The 16,372-nt window shown below is 36.2% G+C and overlaps 1 protein-coding gene across 1 annotated transcript in view; it reads left to right on the top strand.

The window, feature by feature from the left end:
- The first annotated feature begins 847 nt into the window (after positions 1-847).
- LOC150094285 (SH3 domain-containing kinase-binding protein 1-like) overlaps positions 848-16,372 on the top strand; it is a 305,169-nt gene continuing 289,644 nt past the window's right edge. The window contains exon 1 of the mRNA XM_090411774.1: positions 848-1,211. Within this exon, the coding sequence (XP_090267900.1) occupies positions 1,127-1,211 (85 nt within the window). The 5' untranslated portion in view covers positions 848-1,126. The remainder of the gene's footprint in view (positions 1,212-16,372) is intronic.

The following is a 16,372-nucleotide window of genomic DNA, read 5'->3' as shown; positions in this document are numbered from 1 at the left end:
CTATTCTTTGGTCTGAAACTCTAATACTTACTGTTGTCGGTACAAATTTGAGCTTTTGTTAAAAGAGAGTGCTGAGGCCTTGGTTCACTGCCCTAACTTGAATTAGAACGACTGCCTATATTTATTTAAAATATGGGAAAGTTTTATCAGAATAACTCATCAATAAAGTTTCTTTATTATTATTTTACAGCTATTGATGAGTAACCTAAGTTTCCTGAGTTATACCATTACCCTGTTGTATGTGTAACATCACACAGCCGTTTCTGTTTAAAATCAATCCAATGTTGGAATTCTACCTTGTAATAAGCTGTCATTGCCACCGAAGATGGTCTGTAATTTTCAGACCGAAATATTTTACTTTATCTATGTTATTACTTATTCCTTTTCCTTTCGTGTAAATAATTAACAGTAGCCCCCCCCCCCTTTTTTTTTTCTCTTCCTATTATTCTCTTTATTGGTTGGAACAATATTACACTGCTTATTCTAGCTTTATCTATCCATTAAAAAAAAGAAGACAAAAAACATTGTTTTGACCACTGTTTTGCTGGTAACAAGGGATGCAAGAATTTGGACATTCCTATAAATATGACACTTTCACTAGCAGACAAAATAATGATAGGTGTACTTATTTAGATAAAATTGTGTTGCAATTTCGTTAAATTAATTTATTAGTCTTAATTATTTATTTAAGTTTTATTAATTTTTAATTCCGTAAAAGCATAATACCACTTATTTGACACGTGGAAACCACACGTAATCCATACTAACACTACGAACAGATGTTTATTGAGTGTTCTGCCCTCTGCTTGGACGTTTTCAATGACAAACGCGTGCCAGTGTAGTTTCAATAACAGAAAATGATTTTCGTGTTTTCTAACATTTCCTAAGTCTTGAGTGCTATTAGCATTTGTTTTGTTTGTGCCTCTGTTAATAACCGTGTCACTATTTAAAATATGTCAGCTATAAATAATTATTAACAAGTAGTTATCAAGTTGGAAACGCCCAGCTGTTTTTTTATTTTTTTTTAGTCAACTTTCTCGTTCTTGCAAGGATTGGTAGTTGCGTTGAGTGACACGGTGGCTCTAAGCTCAAACGTTTAATATTTTGACATGGTGCGTGCTGTTCGATGCTTGTTTTTTCCTCTGGTTTAGTATACCAGGGTATACATTTCACATCGTTTATTCGCCAAATCGTACCTGATGGTGCAATGGGTATGTATACAAAAAGGCACTTTGAAAGAGTGTCACGTATATAGGTTACATATTGGATTTTACCAGTATGTTTTAATAATAATAAAAGCTTTGCAATACCTGCTGAATTATTGTAAGATTGAGAAAACAAATCGAAGATAAGTTACTGGATTTTAAATGTTGGGTGTTGAGTACTAGGCTACTTTTAAGAGCAATAATAGAGCTAAAAGTAGGTCATTAAGGGCAGATTTATTACATACAGTTCCAGATTGTAAGCAATGAACGTATGTAAAATTCCACTTAAACGAGAATTTGCAAAATGAGGAATAAAAGACATTGTTTTTATTTACTTATTATTTTATCTTGTTTAGCTTTTTAATTACAGAAATCGTGCAACCTACACGAACTGCAGAAATCTAGGCGAGAAACGAGAATTTTTGTACAGATAGCATTTCGACGTATGTAATTCTCGACACCTAAGCACCGTATATGTTTGATCTGATAAGCCATTTACTTTAGATTTTATATTCTCGTTGTATTGTTCCACTGGTATATTTTATAATTATTTCAATTGGAGAATATTTTAGTATTCTGAAACCACATTACTGTTTTGGTTAGAAGTAGATATTGCAGTACCTGTGTGCAATAATCATTTATAAATCTCCAATGCATCCAAATGAAATTGGAGGCAGGATCGCTTGTACTGATATCTCACGGAGGTGGCAGCTTTTATCTCCCGGAAACTGGTTTTTCGTAGCAATGATTAAAACAGGCAAACCACCCTGAAGAATACGGGCAATTACAGATGTAATTCATTGGCTTCGTAGTCATAGCTGCAATGGCCGTAATTCTAAACATTTACAACTACTTGTTCTGATAGTTTTATAAGTAAAATGTATTATTAAGTATTCAATATTTCGGTATTGTAAGGCTTTTTAAAATAAATGTATCCAACCCCAAAGGAAACTTGCTGTAGGTAGTAGCTAGATTGCTATTGATAAGTATTTCGAAAGAGATGATAGAAGCATGATATATTTTTAAATCGTTTTTCGCTTAATCTTTTCTGATTGTGAAGACAGCTTTCATAGTAATAATAAAAATATATCACACACACAACTTTAGTTTGTGACATTTATTTTTATTATTATTTTTTTGTTGCACTTGTACATTATTTAGTTTATTTTTATTTTCACCAACTTCTTTGGTCAGTTTTTTTTTTTTTTTATAAATGTGAACAGCATCTGCAAGGGTCACAAGACTATTATTACATTAGAGCTATAATTGGGATAAGAGCCAGGTAATTAATCTGTGATCATCCTTGAAAATGATACAGGGAAATGTTCAAGCCACCTTAAGCCTCCAATCTCACATTTGTTAAAATTTATATGCTAACGTAAATATTTAGAGACATCCCTATCCACAGTGGCATTTGAATGTGTTCCCTGTTGAGTAGCAGATGTGCTTGCCTTGCAGCCAACTGAACCAGCATCCTTGTGCATTTCTGAAGTTCTTGCTTATTCAACAAAGAGGTTCCTAAACTCAGCATGATTTTTGGAGATGAGGAAGTGCTTAATTTTAAATTCTAAAAATTATCTAGTCATTTGCAAGTTTGAGCAGTTTTCTTTCTCTAGAAAATTCAGTTACAGCACAATATTTTGTGTAATGCTTCTAATTAGCATTCTTTGACTGACTGTGATGTAATTTACTTCTCTTCCATATAGGTTTTTCTCATTCTGTAAGCAACACACATCTTGCTCTACCTGTTATGGTTTATCTTGTTACATTGTCCTTTTCTCCCTCTCTCTTTCCATGCACAATCTCACCTACTTTTGTTTTTATCTTCTTCTTCCTAGTGTTTGTTCTGCTTTAAGGCAGGGTCTGCTAGTGTGCACTGCTTCCTCCATTTTGCACAGTCTTGGGCAATTCTATTGTTGACATTTGCTGCATGCATGTTAGGCATTCAAGCCAACATGTCTTTGGTCAGCCTCTTGGTTGTTGGCTGTATACATTAAGTCTCATGGCTGATTTTGCCACAGAGTCTTCATTGCTACATAATACATGGGCATACCATCTTAGGCATGCCTCTTGCATTTTCTTTGTTATTGATGCGATGCCAAGGATCTTACATATGTCAGTATCCGGTCGAGCGTGGTGATACTAAGTGTCCATCTTAGCATTTTCATTTCCATGGTATGGAGGATTTGTTTGTGTTTCTTTGTTGTCATCATTCTGCTCTATAAATGGCTACTGGTTTAACGACTGTTCTATAGGTCTTTGATTTTAGGTATAGTGGGATCTTCTCATCACAAAGAACTCCAGAGTCTTGTCGCCACTTCATCCAGGTGACGTTGACTCGGGCTTCAGCATCTGTTGTTGTATTGGCATTGGAACTAATGCTGGACTCTAGGTATTTGAACTGGGTACATTTGTCCTTGCATATATTGTCTTCTTGGTGTTAAGTCTCATTTCAGACTCATATAAGCAGGTTTTCCATTTCTGCACGATATGTTGGAGTTCATTTTGCGTTGTAGTGCTAAGTATTACATCATCAGCATATAATAGTGTCCAGAAATGTGGCTTCTGAATATCCTTGGTTACAGTGTCCATACAAAGGATGAAGATCAGGGGTGAGAGGGCAGATCCTTGGTGTCGCCCTACCTTTATTGGGAAGATGTCAGGTTTCCTATTGTACAGCGTGCTGTGCTAGGACTTTTCGATATAACATTTTTATGCATTGTGCATAGGCTTCGGGTACATAATGTGTTCTCAATGCCTTCCAGATGAGATTGTTTGGTATGCAGTCGAATGTCTTTTCGTGATCTAAGAAAGCCATTTGTATGTTTTCCCTTCTTTTCTAGATGTTTCTCCATTAAGAGCCGAATGGTATGGATTGCGTCTATTGTTCCACAATTTTTAATGAATCCACACTGATTTTGTGAAATTTCGACAGTGACTCTAAGGCACACGTTGAGTATCTGTTCAAAAATCTTCATTGTATGGCAAAGTAGCTGAATTGGTCTGTAGTTTGAGGAGTCGCCAATGTCCCATTTGTCTTTCCAGATGGGAACTGTTATACATTAGCCAGATTGATGGTATTTCATTTTCATTTATGATTTTGTTGAACAGCATTGTCAAACAGTTACATCATTGACGAAACTACTTTGATAAGAGGCACAGGTCCAAGGACTGCTGTGGCTGTTTTTGAAATTGTGGGAACTCTTCGTTACTGATTTTATCAAAGTAGTTTCACCAATGATGTAATATATCTTTTGGTGTCTGCAGCATCATCTTTCTGTTTTCATCTTTGATGTTCATAATGTGGCCTAGGTCTTGTGTAGAATGTTGAGGCTTCCAGGCAAGGTGATATATTATCTTCTCACCTTCTGATGTGTCCAGTTGATCATATATCTGTTGGTAGTGCTTGGCTTTGGCATAGGCAACTTTTGCCTTTGTTACAGATTTTAGGTTTCAGTATCTTTTATAATCATCAGAGTTTTTTTTCTTTAGCCAGGTCTTATAGGCTTTCTTTTTCAATTTCACAGTTTGTTGCACTTCAGGGTTCCACCACCAAGTGTGCTTGTCAATGAAATGTTGACTAGGTTTTGTGATTCTAGTGCAGCTGCAGCACTGGTCAACAAGCTTGGCTAATGTGTTCCAGATGTCATTTGTTGTTGGTTGAAGTCTGTAGTCAACCATGATTTGTCTTTATTGTTGGTCTTATACAATGCTGGTGTAGATGGATCTAGTATTAGTAAATGGTATTGGGTGGTTATATTGTTTGATAGGATGACTTTACGTCAGTTACTTACTACTGGCTCCCAGTGCTAAGCAACATCGCACCTCTGCAGATCCAACTTTCTTCTACATGAATACAGTGTAACAAAACCCAAGAAGTTTTGTTACGCTGCTTCTGCCTGAACAATAGCCATGCTAACAAAGAACTGATGGTCTACTTCAACCACAAACTGCCACACTAAAACAGATTCCTGAAATATCTGAGTGTCACTTTGAATAGAACTCTATCTTTTAAACCACATCTAATTAACATAGCATCCAAGCTAAAAATACAAAACAATGTACTGCAAAAACTCTGCAGAACAACTTGGGGTGCCTCAGCAGCAATGCTTCACTGTACTGCTCTTTGTCTTGTTTACTCTGCAGCTGAATACTGCTCACTTGTATGGCTGAACAGTGCCCATGCACTGTTACACAGATCCAACTTTCTTCTACATGAATACAGCAAAATCATAGAACCCCAAGATCTCCCAATCCACGAAGACATCACACTCCTAGAAATAAATATACTAAAGTCAATGCACCCTCTAATCTTAACAGCGAAAAATCTTACTGAGACAAGTTTTAGAATGTAGGAGAAGTAGAAAGAGTCCGGGTGTAACACTTAGACGAGACTTCCATGAATTAGTGGACCCAACACAGATGCCTTCGGGTTTTGACCTACCTCGGAAAACTTGGTCTACCCTTAACAGAATCCGCACCTATCATGGCAGATGTGCAGACCACCTCTACAAGTGGGATGGGACATGATTGCCTCACCCAGGTGCGACTGTGGATCTCCCCGCCAGACAATTAATCATATTAAAGTAGAATGTGCCCAACATGCATACAATAGAAATCTGTTGGACTTCATCCACACTACACCAAGTGCAGTTGACTGGATAATCAACCTAGACATACAGTTGTAGTCTATTCTTGAGTGTCTCTCTTATGACTGTATTATAATACATAGTATGTATTATTATAGTACATATGTCTGTGAAGTATTATGTTTATATATATAAATGATTATTGTAATGTAACTTTTCATGTGTGAGCCATACGCTAAATAAAGTAAAAATATGTCAGTTATCCATTTTAGATCACATCAAAAAACTAGCCAATAATCAATTTGTGTGGCTCAGCCTCTGCTGCTATATGTAATTAGGTGTAAAGTTCTCTTTTGGAAAAAGGTATTTGTGACTGCAAAGTCATGAGCTTCGCTACATTCTAGGATACCTTTCTCATTTCGCATTCCATATCCTTGTCCACCATGCACATATTCAAAGCCATCTCTTATGCAGCCAGTATGTTCATTTAGATCTCTTCCAATGATTATCTGTTCATTGGCATTAATAGTTTGAAGATACATTATGAAAATTAGTTTATATTAAACTTTAGTTTAATATAAACCAAAATATACACTCGACATTTCGACCTTCACATTAAGGTCATCTTCTGGAGTATACGTATATATACAAAGAAACAAGCTTCACTACAATCAACATGGCATGCTAAAGTTACTGATCAATTGTTAAATCTATTTGCCTGACCTCTGGTGCTAAAAAAAAAAAAAAAAAAAAAAAAAACCTCACTACATGAAAGCTAGAGTCCTGTTATTATTATCTATTAGGTTACAAAGTTAAATTAAGCTGGAGAGTAACATGTTCATACAGAAAATAAAATTAATTTATATAAGTATACATATAAATTGCAAATGGTATGGACAGTGTCCAATAAAAAATGAAAAATTGTTTAGAGTCCTAAAGTCAGGGTTTACTGGAAACTAATTAGGCTGAATGTGTGCCATTCAAATTCTTGGTATTTTTAAGCCCCCATTATTAATTAATGGGGCTTAAAAAAGATATTGAGAGTTTATTTTTCACTTGGTTAGAGTATAATAAGTTTAGTTTAATCCTTTATCCAAGTGTGAGCAAACAAAGTTTGCGCCTGAAAGTATCTTCAGGACTGGGGTAAGGTGGTACAACACCAGGGCAACTCCTTGCAAAGGTGGAGCAAGCTACCAACACTCCTATCTCAGTATCTCCCATAATGCAAAATACATCTCCTTGCAGATATGTCTAATGTTATGCATTAAGGGAAGGGCCACTACCCAGACTAGTTTCGACCTTTATTGAGGTCTCTTCAGTGGGAGCCAGGCCCATGGTGTTGTACCACAGTCCTGACGATACTTTCAGGCGCAAACTTTGTTTGCTCACACTTGGATAAAGGATTAAACTAAACTTATTATACTCTAACCAAGTGAAAAATAAACTCTCAACATCTTTCTCTAAATCCAGAGTAATTTATTACTTGGGCCTGGCTCCCACTGAAGAGACCTCAATAAAGGTCGAAACTAGTCTGGGTAGTGGCCCTTCCCTTAATGCATAACATTAGACATATCTGCAAAGAGATGTGTTTTGCATTATGGGAGATACTGAGATAGGAGTGTTGGTAGCTTGCTCCACCTTTGCAAGGAGTTGCCCTGGTGTTGTACGTCCTGAAGATACTTTAAGGGCAAACTTTGTTTGCTCACACTTGGATAAAGGATTAAACTAAACTTATTATACTCTAACCAAGTGAAAAATAAACTCTCAACATCTTTCTCTAAATCCAGAGTAATTTATTAAAAAGGGTGGCACACCATTTGGCAACTCCTATAGGTAGAGATGACTTTGCTAATGCTTCTGCCTAGTATCTCCACTTGGGCCTGGCTCCCACTGAAGAGACCTCAATAAAGGTCGAAACTAGTCTGGGTAGTGGCCCTTCCCTTAATGCATAACATTAGACATATCTGCAAGGAGATGTTTGGCATTATGGGAGATACTGAGATAGGAGTGTTGGTAGCTTGCTCCACCTTTGCAAGGAGTTGCCCTGGTGTTGTACCCACTCCCACTGAAGAGACCTCAATAAAGGTCGAAACTAGTCTGGGTAGTGGCCCTTCCCTTAATGCATAATATTAGACATATCCGCAAGGAGATGTGTTTTGCATTATGGGAGATACCGAGATAGGAGAGTTGGTAGCTTGCTCCACCTTTGCAAGGAGTTGCCCTGGTGTTGTACCACCTTACCCCAGTCCTGAAGATGCTTTCAGGTGCAAACTTTGTTTGCTCACACTTGGATAAAGGATTAAACTAAACTTATTATATTAAAAAAGATAGTTTGAAGAAAGAAAGGATAGTCTGAAGATAGTTTCAAGGTCATTCTGGAATTTATCCTTCATCTGTTGTGGGCATCCTTTCTGTGGTGTGTAGACAGATATAAGTCATAAACTGTAGGTTCCTATATTGATCTTAATGGAGATCATTCGATCAGAGATTCTAGCTACTTCTGTGATGGTATTATGTAGCCTCTGGCTTAGTTACTGCAACACCATTTTGCCCAGACTCTAGATGTGCCTAGATTTTGCATTGGCCCATATGTCTCTTGTATGTAGGCGATGTCAATCTTTCTGTTTTTAAAATAGTCAGTGAGCTCATGACTATGGCCAGTTCATGTGCCAATGTTGATGGTTGTTAGTCGAATATTCTGAGTTTGGATTTGCTTCTTTAACTTGTCTCGCCCACTGGGAGGTAGCCCTAGTATTCTGTTCATATCATTCGGGCAATGATGGTATGCATCGCTTAAGGAACTCCCTAGCATGTTATGCAAAATGAATTGACATCAGTACATAGTGGTGCAACATGAATTTTACTTCATGTTGCACCACATGAGCTTGTTGCAGGAGTCTAACCCTGGAGGAACGCTGGGATTTTTACTGGGTCTGGTCATCAGCCTTGGCATTGGCAGAGTTACTTCTGTTTATATATATATATATATATATATATATATATGATCAAATACATCTGATTTTTATGTGTATATTGCTTTTTTTTTTAATTGTATTGTTATTCCTTACTGTTATTTATTTAACAGTAACAACCACTAAATATCTGTAATACAGCTCTAGCTACATCTAACATTTCATTGCAATGGAGAGAAGGCCCAATAATACCAATACCCAAGAAAGGCAATTTGAACAACCCAGAAAATTAAAGGAATCGCACTACTTCCTACCACACTGAAAATCTATAACAGGATACAAATTGAACCATAATGTAATACCTCTTCTACTCAAAAATCAAGCAGATACAGAAGCACTGTTAAAGACATCCATGTCTTAGAAGTTGCTACAAGGAGTAAGAGATAAAAATCTTTCCTTGATCTTAAACTTCAGATTTCTCAAAAGCTTTGCATTCAATGAACAGGCAAATGATGTTCAAAATTCTCAGTTATTATGGCATATCCTTGCAAATAATCAAAGCAATAGCAGAACCACACCTGAACTATCATGCAAGTGGGTAATAGTTAATGGAGAGATGGTTAGAGCTTTCCTATTTCCACTGGAGTTCTTAAGGGAGACTCTTGTGCATCCTATATTTTCATTATTACCCTTGATTATGTATTCAGGCTCATAGGAAATGAGTACAGAATGACTCTTGAAGCTTCAACAGGACAAGCCATATAAGTGGTCTGTTTTACATATGATGTATTGATTGACTCCAACATTCAGACTGCTCAAAACCATTTAGATAATTTATGTAAAATTGCAGCACAGATCAGACTGGCAGTCAACAGCAGAAAAATTAAAATTCTAAAGAACAGAATGAAAGGAAATGTTAGGCTAAATGACCACATTCTTGAAATAAATGATTTTCTGTATCTTGGTTTCTACATCAATACTCTGACATACTGAAAATAAAACACGAAGTCCTTCAATTCCATAAAAGTAACTAATATCTGGAAATCTAGTCTCATCACTACAAATACCAAAATTCATCTGTACAAAACCATCAGTCAAGCCATATTTACATATGGTGCCTAGACATGGATCCCAAACATCACTACTCAACGAGCAGTGATGTTTGGGACAAGATGCCCTCAAACAATACTAGGATACACATGGCAAGATAACATTTCTAATACTATCATTCTTGAAGTAAGCCAGCAAAGATCCCTAACAGAAACAATTAAAAAAAAGGTCAACTGAGATGGTTGGAATACCAACTTAGACATTCAGTGTTCTTGCACCCTGTGGGCGAACTAATGAACACAGAGGAAGACCAAGGAAACAGTTTTGGCAGTACATAAGCAAACCTTTTGAATTTGAGGCTCTTGAGCTATCCGAACATTGACATTTACCATTTGACATAAACACAGAGCAACCTGACTCACTTTCATCTAATATACTTTAACTTCAAATAGCCATTTGGCTTTTTATACTTTAACTTCACCAGTTTTTTCCTATATGAATATTTTTGTATATAATTCCATATTCATATATGAATAAATGTGATGTGAATCCTATCGATTAAAAGTTGTAAATTTATGGTATACATATAGTATTAATACTAGTGCATTATTTTGGATATGGGGAATGGGTATCCAAAAAAAAAAAACACTCTAAAAGTCAAACAGGGAATGTTTTTCAACCCATTTCAGGTCTTCAATAAGAAGGGCAGTGGTCTCGCACTTGGTTATCACTCTTGCTTAACTCATTTTTCCAGACCATTTCTTAGAACCCCACAGTGCATTTCATGGATATCACATTTACTCCTTATTTAGAAAACCATTTGTGTGAATCCCACAAAAGTGCTGAATCTGATAATGGCATCAGAAGTATCCAAAATCAAGGTAGCCACTCTGCCTCCAATCGGGGAAAGTGACCAAGCAGTCTTGCACTGAGAGTTTGTTAAATGTCAAATTCTCAGTCAAGAAAGGATTTATGAGGGACTACGAAGCCAGATGTGTGATACAACTTACAGCAGTTGCCATGGCATAAGCTTCAAGAAAGGAATGTCAATAGTGCGTGAAAAGTGATCAGGGATGGTGTGAGAGAAGCACTATCAGACTGCAGACCCAAAATCAGGAGGATTAACTAAATAGGAGGTTAAATGGATAAATGACCATATAAAGCAGGAGTTGGGGTGGGAAATATATGTGCCATCCTGGTTGGCTGAGTGGTTAGCATATCTGCTCTCCAGCCAAAAGGCTGCAGGTTTGAATCCCATTGTGAATGGATGTTTGTGATTGTCTGTGAAAAAATACTAGTGGTAGTGGTGGGCAGCAGATGATGATGGTAGTTGCAATTTGTTGTAGTTTGTGGATTGTGAGTGGGGGGGATGAGTCATTAGGGTGACTTTGCATGAGCCCGCCCCCTCCAAAGAAAAAGCATCTTTCCTTTTTCCTTGGGGTGAGGCAGGGCTTCTTGGCCCCCTGGTGCACCCCCGGGCTTAGGTGTTATTGATTATTCATAATGGTGCTTTACTAAATGAACAATACCAAGAGGAAGACATATAATTAATTTATTGACCTTACTAATGTTTTGCTGTTTCTCTTTCTCCAGAGTTCAAATTACAACTGTGGCAAGCAAGCACATAGCATTCAATTAAATCATTGTAGAAACAATTCAAATTGAAAGTGAAAACCTTATCACTTAACACAGCACTCTCTACAGATGGAATAACCATAAAGTTTATATTAAATTAGACTATTTGGTCTCAGAAGCAGTACTTTTTGGAAGAAGCATGGCTATAAAGTATCCCCATCCCAACCTCATTAAGTATAACTGGCTGCATTAATTTGCCAGAGATCTGGAAGACAGTCATTCTGAGACCAAGTATCCAGATTAAATTTATAGTTATCTGTACTGTAGAGGATGCTCTGCTAGGACATAGGGTTTGGGGGGGGGGAATGGAAAAAATGTGTAGTTGTTACTAAAATAAAGAGCCAAAAGGTTTCGGTTTGTTGATGTAAAATTATATAAGTCAAGTGGATATTAGATCCAGCATTATTTCAAAGCCAAATGTAGAACCTATGAAACCATAGAAACCTTATCAAAGTGGACCTATAAAAGGCTATATAGATGCTTGGGCAATGCCTATGTTTCTGTGTGACCCATACTAAGGCAACTTGTGAATGCTAGGGAATGTATTCCCATAAGCTTTCTGGTCAACTTACGTTATGAAACTTTAATAGTTTTTACGTTCAGCTTTGAAATAATTCTGGATCTAATATCCACTTGACTTATATAATATGTAGTTGGTTGCTGGTGTTAGCTCAGGGAAAGAGTGCTAAATGAAATGTGGATGACATTCATCAGCAAATTAGCTGAAATAAGCACAGGTTGTATATAGTCATATGGGGATTTCAAGTATGCTGTTATAGATTGAAAGCAAAAAATGGAACATAGGACAGTGAAGATACCTAAAGCAGTATGTGATTGGAAGGGGTCCAGAGTTTGAGTTGGTTAGATATAGTGACATCAGGGAATTTGTCCATTCTGCCTCTGATTGGCAAGGGTGACTATGCAGTTTGACCTAGAGGATCTTTAAATATGTGAAGTCTTCAATTAAAAAAGTACTCAGAATCTGTTGATTTTGACAAACTCAGGAGGCAGCTTGGAGCAGTGTCATGGCATAATAGATTACAATTGAAGGATGTCTCTAGTTCAAGGAAATGGTCGAGGTATTTAACGAAAGCTGTAACTGATTGTACACCTTGGGCTCAGGAGAATAAATTATGTGGGAGTTAAATGGGTTAGAATTATCATTAAACAGAAACTGTTTGTGTGTGTGTGTGGGGGGGAATGTGGAGATGTATGTAGGTGCCCTCACTTATTCGCCAGGTTAGGGACTAGAGCACCAGTGGAAACTAGCCTTTATTTAGCTTGCAAATGCATTTTGGTTGCTTAAAACATAAATAACGTACTGTATATGGTTTGTGAATGTGTGCGAAACTAAATAACTCACTAGGGTATACAAAAGTACAGTAAAATGAGCAAAAGCTTACCTTTTAATATTTTGATTCTTGCATGTTGATTGAGAGAAAAAGCACGTGGAAAGTCAGTGAAATATGGTGAACCACATGGCGAGTATAAGCATTATGGTTATATATATATATATATTTGAAATAATGGATGGAGAGGAATATGATACTCTATGGGGAGGAAGGAAAGCATTGGCTTTGAGGAGTTTTCTTGTTTAAGTAATTAACTTACCATCTATCATAGATTAACACTTTACTTGGATAAGGAAAATGGCTACACTGTGATATTGCCAGACTTGTCAAATGCATTTGACAGGATACCACATGGAAATCTATTATAGAAAATTATCACTGATAGAGAGTAAATGAGAAGGCAGGTTATTTAATACCACAGAGATTTGTACTTGGGGCTGCTGTTTCATTTTGTAAGTTAATATTGGGAATGATTTTTTTTTGTGGGGGGAGATATCCAATTGTTTGCCATTGATGCTATAAAAGTTATATAGAGATCTTGCAGATGATTTAAATGAACTGACATTTTGGGCAAAGAATAATGGTTATCAGTTGGATATGTCAAAAGTGTAAAATTATTCACTTTGGTGTGGGTAAAAAAAAAACAAAAAAAAAACTATAGTTCGACCACAGTTGAGAGAACCCTTGACACTGTGCATGGCAGAAGAAGGTAAATCCATTCTGATCATAGGTGAACAATCTGTTTCGTGGAATGAGTGTTTATTATTACATGTCAGAAAATTAGCTTTTCTTTTATGGACGTTGTAGTTTTTTTAAATAACTATTTTGCTTGTATAACAGTTGGAAAATTTATGTATAAAGCATGAGATTTTGCATGTTGGTGACGAAGTTGTACATATCTTATTCTTTTCTCCCCTTCAATATGAATTGACTCTTCTTGGCACTCTGCCAACTATGGTTTTCTCAGTTGTGGGCAGGAATGCAAAAAAATTGATGAGCTGAGAATGTTGTGAGATGGTGATGGATAGAGGATATATCATAAAAATGGATAAAGATCATTTGGATGTTAAGAAAACGCTGACAAGTGAAGATAAGTTATTATACCTTTTTATAAGTCTTGGATATGTCTACATGTGGACTATTCTGTACAATTTTTTTTAGATTAAATATCTTTTAGGGAACATAAGTAGGTATTCATAGGGAAGTGATTGAAATGGTGACTAGTACACCCTTTGAAGATATACTGAAAGTTTGTGAATTACAATTTTAGCTTGATACGTGAGAAAGAACAGATATGAATAGAATCATATAAGTTACCAAAGGGGTTTTATAGGGAAGATGGAAAAGAATTTTTTCTTGACATCACTGGACTGTTGAGAATTAGCCCTCCTCCTGATTCCCTCTAGTTTAGTCATATGTAAAGATCTAGTTATCAAGATGTAAGAAGTGGAGTTTTGCTAGTAGTGGTGAATAAGTGGTATGGCTGCTAAGTTAGTTGAGTGCTTTTTTTTTTGTCAGTAGAATAAAGGATGTGGTATGACCAGGGCTCAAATATACTTTCCCAGTTGTAAGTGGTGAGTGCATTTTTTTCAGCTGGTGGTGAGTAGCTGCAGACTGAACAAAAAAGGAATACATTGCCTCCATAACACAATTGGAAGAATGAAGGTACATTGCACCCTTCGGTTGGAAAAGGCCTAATTTCAATTCTTGCTGTGAATCTCGTCAAGAAGAATCTTTATACTTTTTTTTCAGTTGAAGGTGAGTTAGTCAATCTCATAAAGATGTAGCAGGGTTTTTTTCTCCCTGAAACTCTGAGTTTTCATCCCACATACAGACACGTCAGCCTTGAAAACACACAATTTACAGACAAAAAATACTGGTGGTGTTGGATGTGGTATGGTGGTGGCAGTTTGCTGTAGTTAGACTAAGTGGTGGAGACAGAGTTGGAATAGGTGCCCTCCCTCAGTGAGTCTTTGGGCTCCTTGAAAGTGTCACGTAATAATAATTTTATTTAATGATGAAATTTATGGATGGAATTCTGTTAACTTTCCTTTGTTAATCTGGCTCCCACTCACAAAAAGTTTTCGTAAACCTATAGTACATTTGTGCTATAGGTTTACATGGATTATTGTTATTTTTATTTATTTTTTGTTTTTATTAATGTCTCCAGGACGATGGTCTCACACTGGGCAGGACATATTCTTAAAAAAATGGGATGAGTATCTTGAGCAATCACATTTTTGATGTGGTAAGTAGGGTTTGCATAATTAGTCAAGTCCTTAGTATGATAGACAGGATGACTGTGAATAATGGTTAGTGTGTCTGTGTCTCTCCTTGAGCAAATCTTTGGACATCCATCGAGATGACCAGATTTATTCTTTCAAGTGCTTTCTCCAATCCTGAGGTTGGTGTCCATGTCTCTCCATTTATTCTTATCTTGTGCATTTCTAAAGATCTGTATGGTACTTTTGTCTGTCTGACATTCAGTGGCCTTCATATGAGGTTTTGGCCAGTCTCTTCTACATTGTAGTTTTCTTGTAATGATCATATTGGTCAGTTCTTTTTTAGCTCATCCTAAGAATTTCATTTTCCTCTTCCTATTGTCATTCAGCAATTTTTTTTGCTCTTTCAAGTATGTGGTTGTTTGTAACCTTTTATATCCAGCCGATCTGCATCAGTTTTCTTAGCAACCATGTCTCCAGAGCCATCAACCTTTTTTTTTTTTTTTTTCATTTCTTTTCCAGTAGTTCATGTTTCTGAAGCGTAATAATGAAGATTGAATATATTTTTTCAGGAAATTACAACGTAGACTAATATGTTAACTGAAATAAATATAATCAAATTGTTGTTATTGTTGTTCCCAGATTATGGTAATTTGACTTTGCAGAAATATTGGAAGTATTAGTTCAATTTATTTTAGCGGTTATATAAAATTTTAATTAAAATTATCATTTAAATTTTATTTATTTTTTATATACTTATAAAAAAAAATTTATGCCTAAACTGGGTTTTGTATATTTAATTTGCTGTTCCTTTTCCAAGAACGTTATCACACTATGAGAAGTAAAACTATCAGTAAATAATAATTATTTTTATGGGTATTTTTTTTTATTTAGGAGTGTTCATTTTATGTCATTGGCTTTTTACTCAAATTTTTACTGATGTTTTATAGACAGATATATGAAGAATATATAGGAGAAAAAATTTGGACATACCTTTGTAGGATGTTGCTAGCTGTCTTCTTATTCATCGGCATCCCGGAATGTGGTGATATACGTTCATCTGCTGTTGAAGGAAGGGAGGGGGAAAGTGGGGGTAGAGAGAGATGTGGGAGAATTATTGGTGAGGCAAAGAGTATGTGAACTTTCTGAAAAACTCAGTTTTTTTTTTTTTTTTATTATAGCCATAAAATGTGACAAAAACTCAATAAACGTCCATCAGCCCTACATAATCTCCGAGAGTTGGAAGCTCCATAACATAAAAATTAGGTCACAACTCCAACCAATAGGAAATAACACAGATACACCAAAGACATAAATACCAAGCCAGCATGACATAGCCTCCACTCATCTCTACCTATAGGGGCTGCCAAATGGTATGCGACCTTTTTATTAAATTACTCTGGATTT

Source organism: Typopeltis vanoorti, chromosome 22 (assembly GCF_054136105.1).
Source record: "Typopeltis vanoorti isolate ZY-2024b chromosome 22, IOZ_Tvanoo_1.0, whole genome shotgun sequence".
NCBI classification, from domain to species: Eukaryota; Metazoa; Arthropoda; class Arachnida; order Uropygi; family Thelyphonidae; genus Typopeltis; species Typopeltis vanoorti.
Note: the sequence above shows the minus strand (reverse complement) of the source record. Positions and strands in the feature narration are given on the sequence as shown.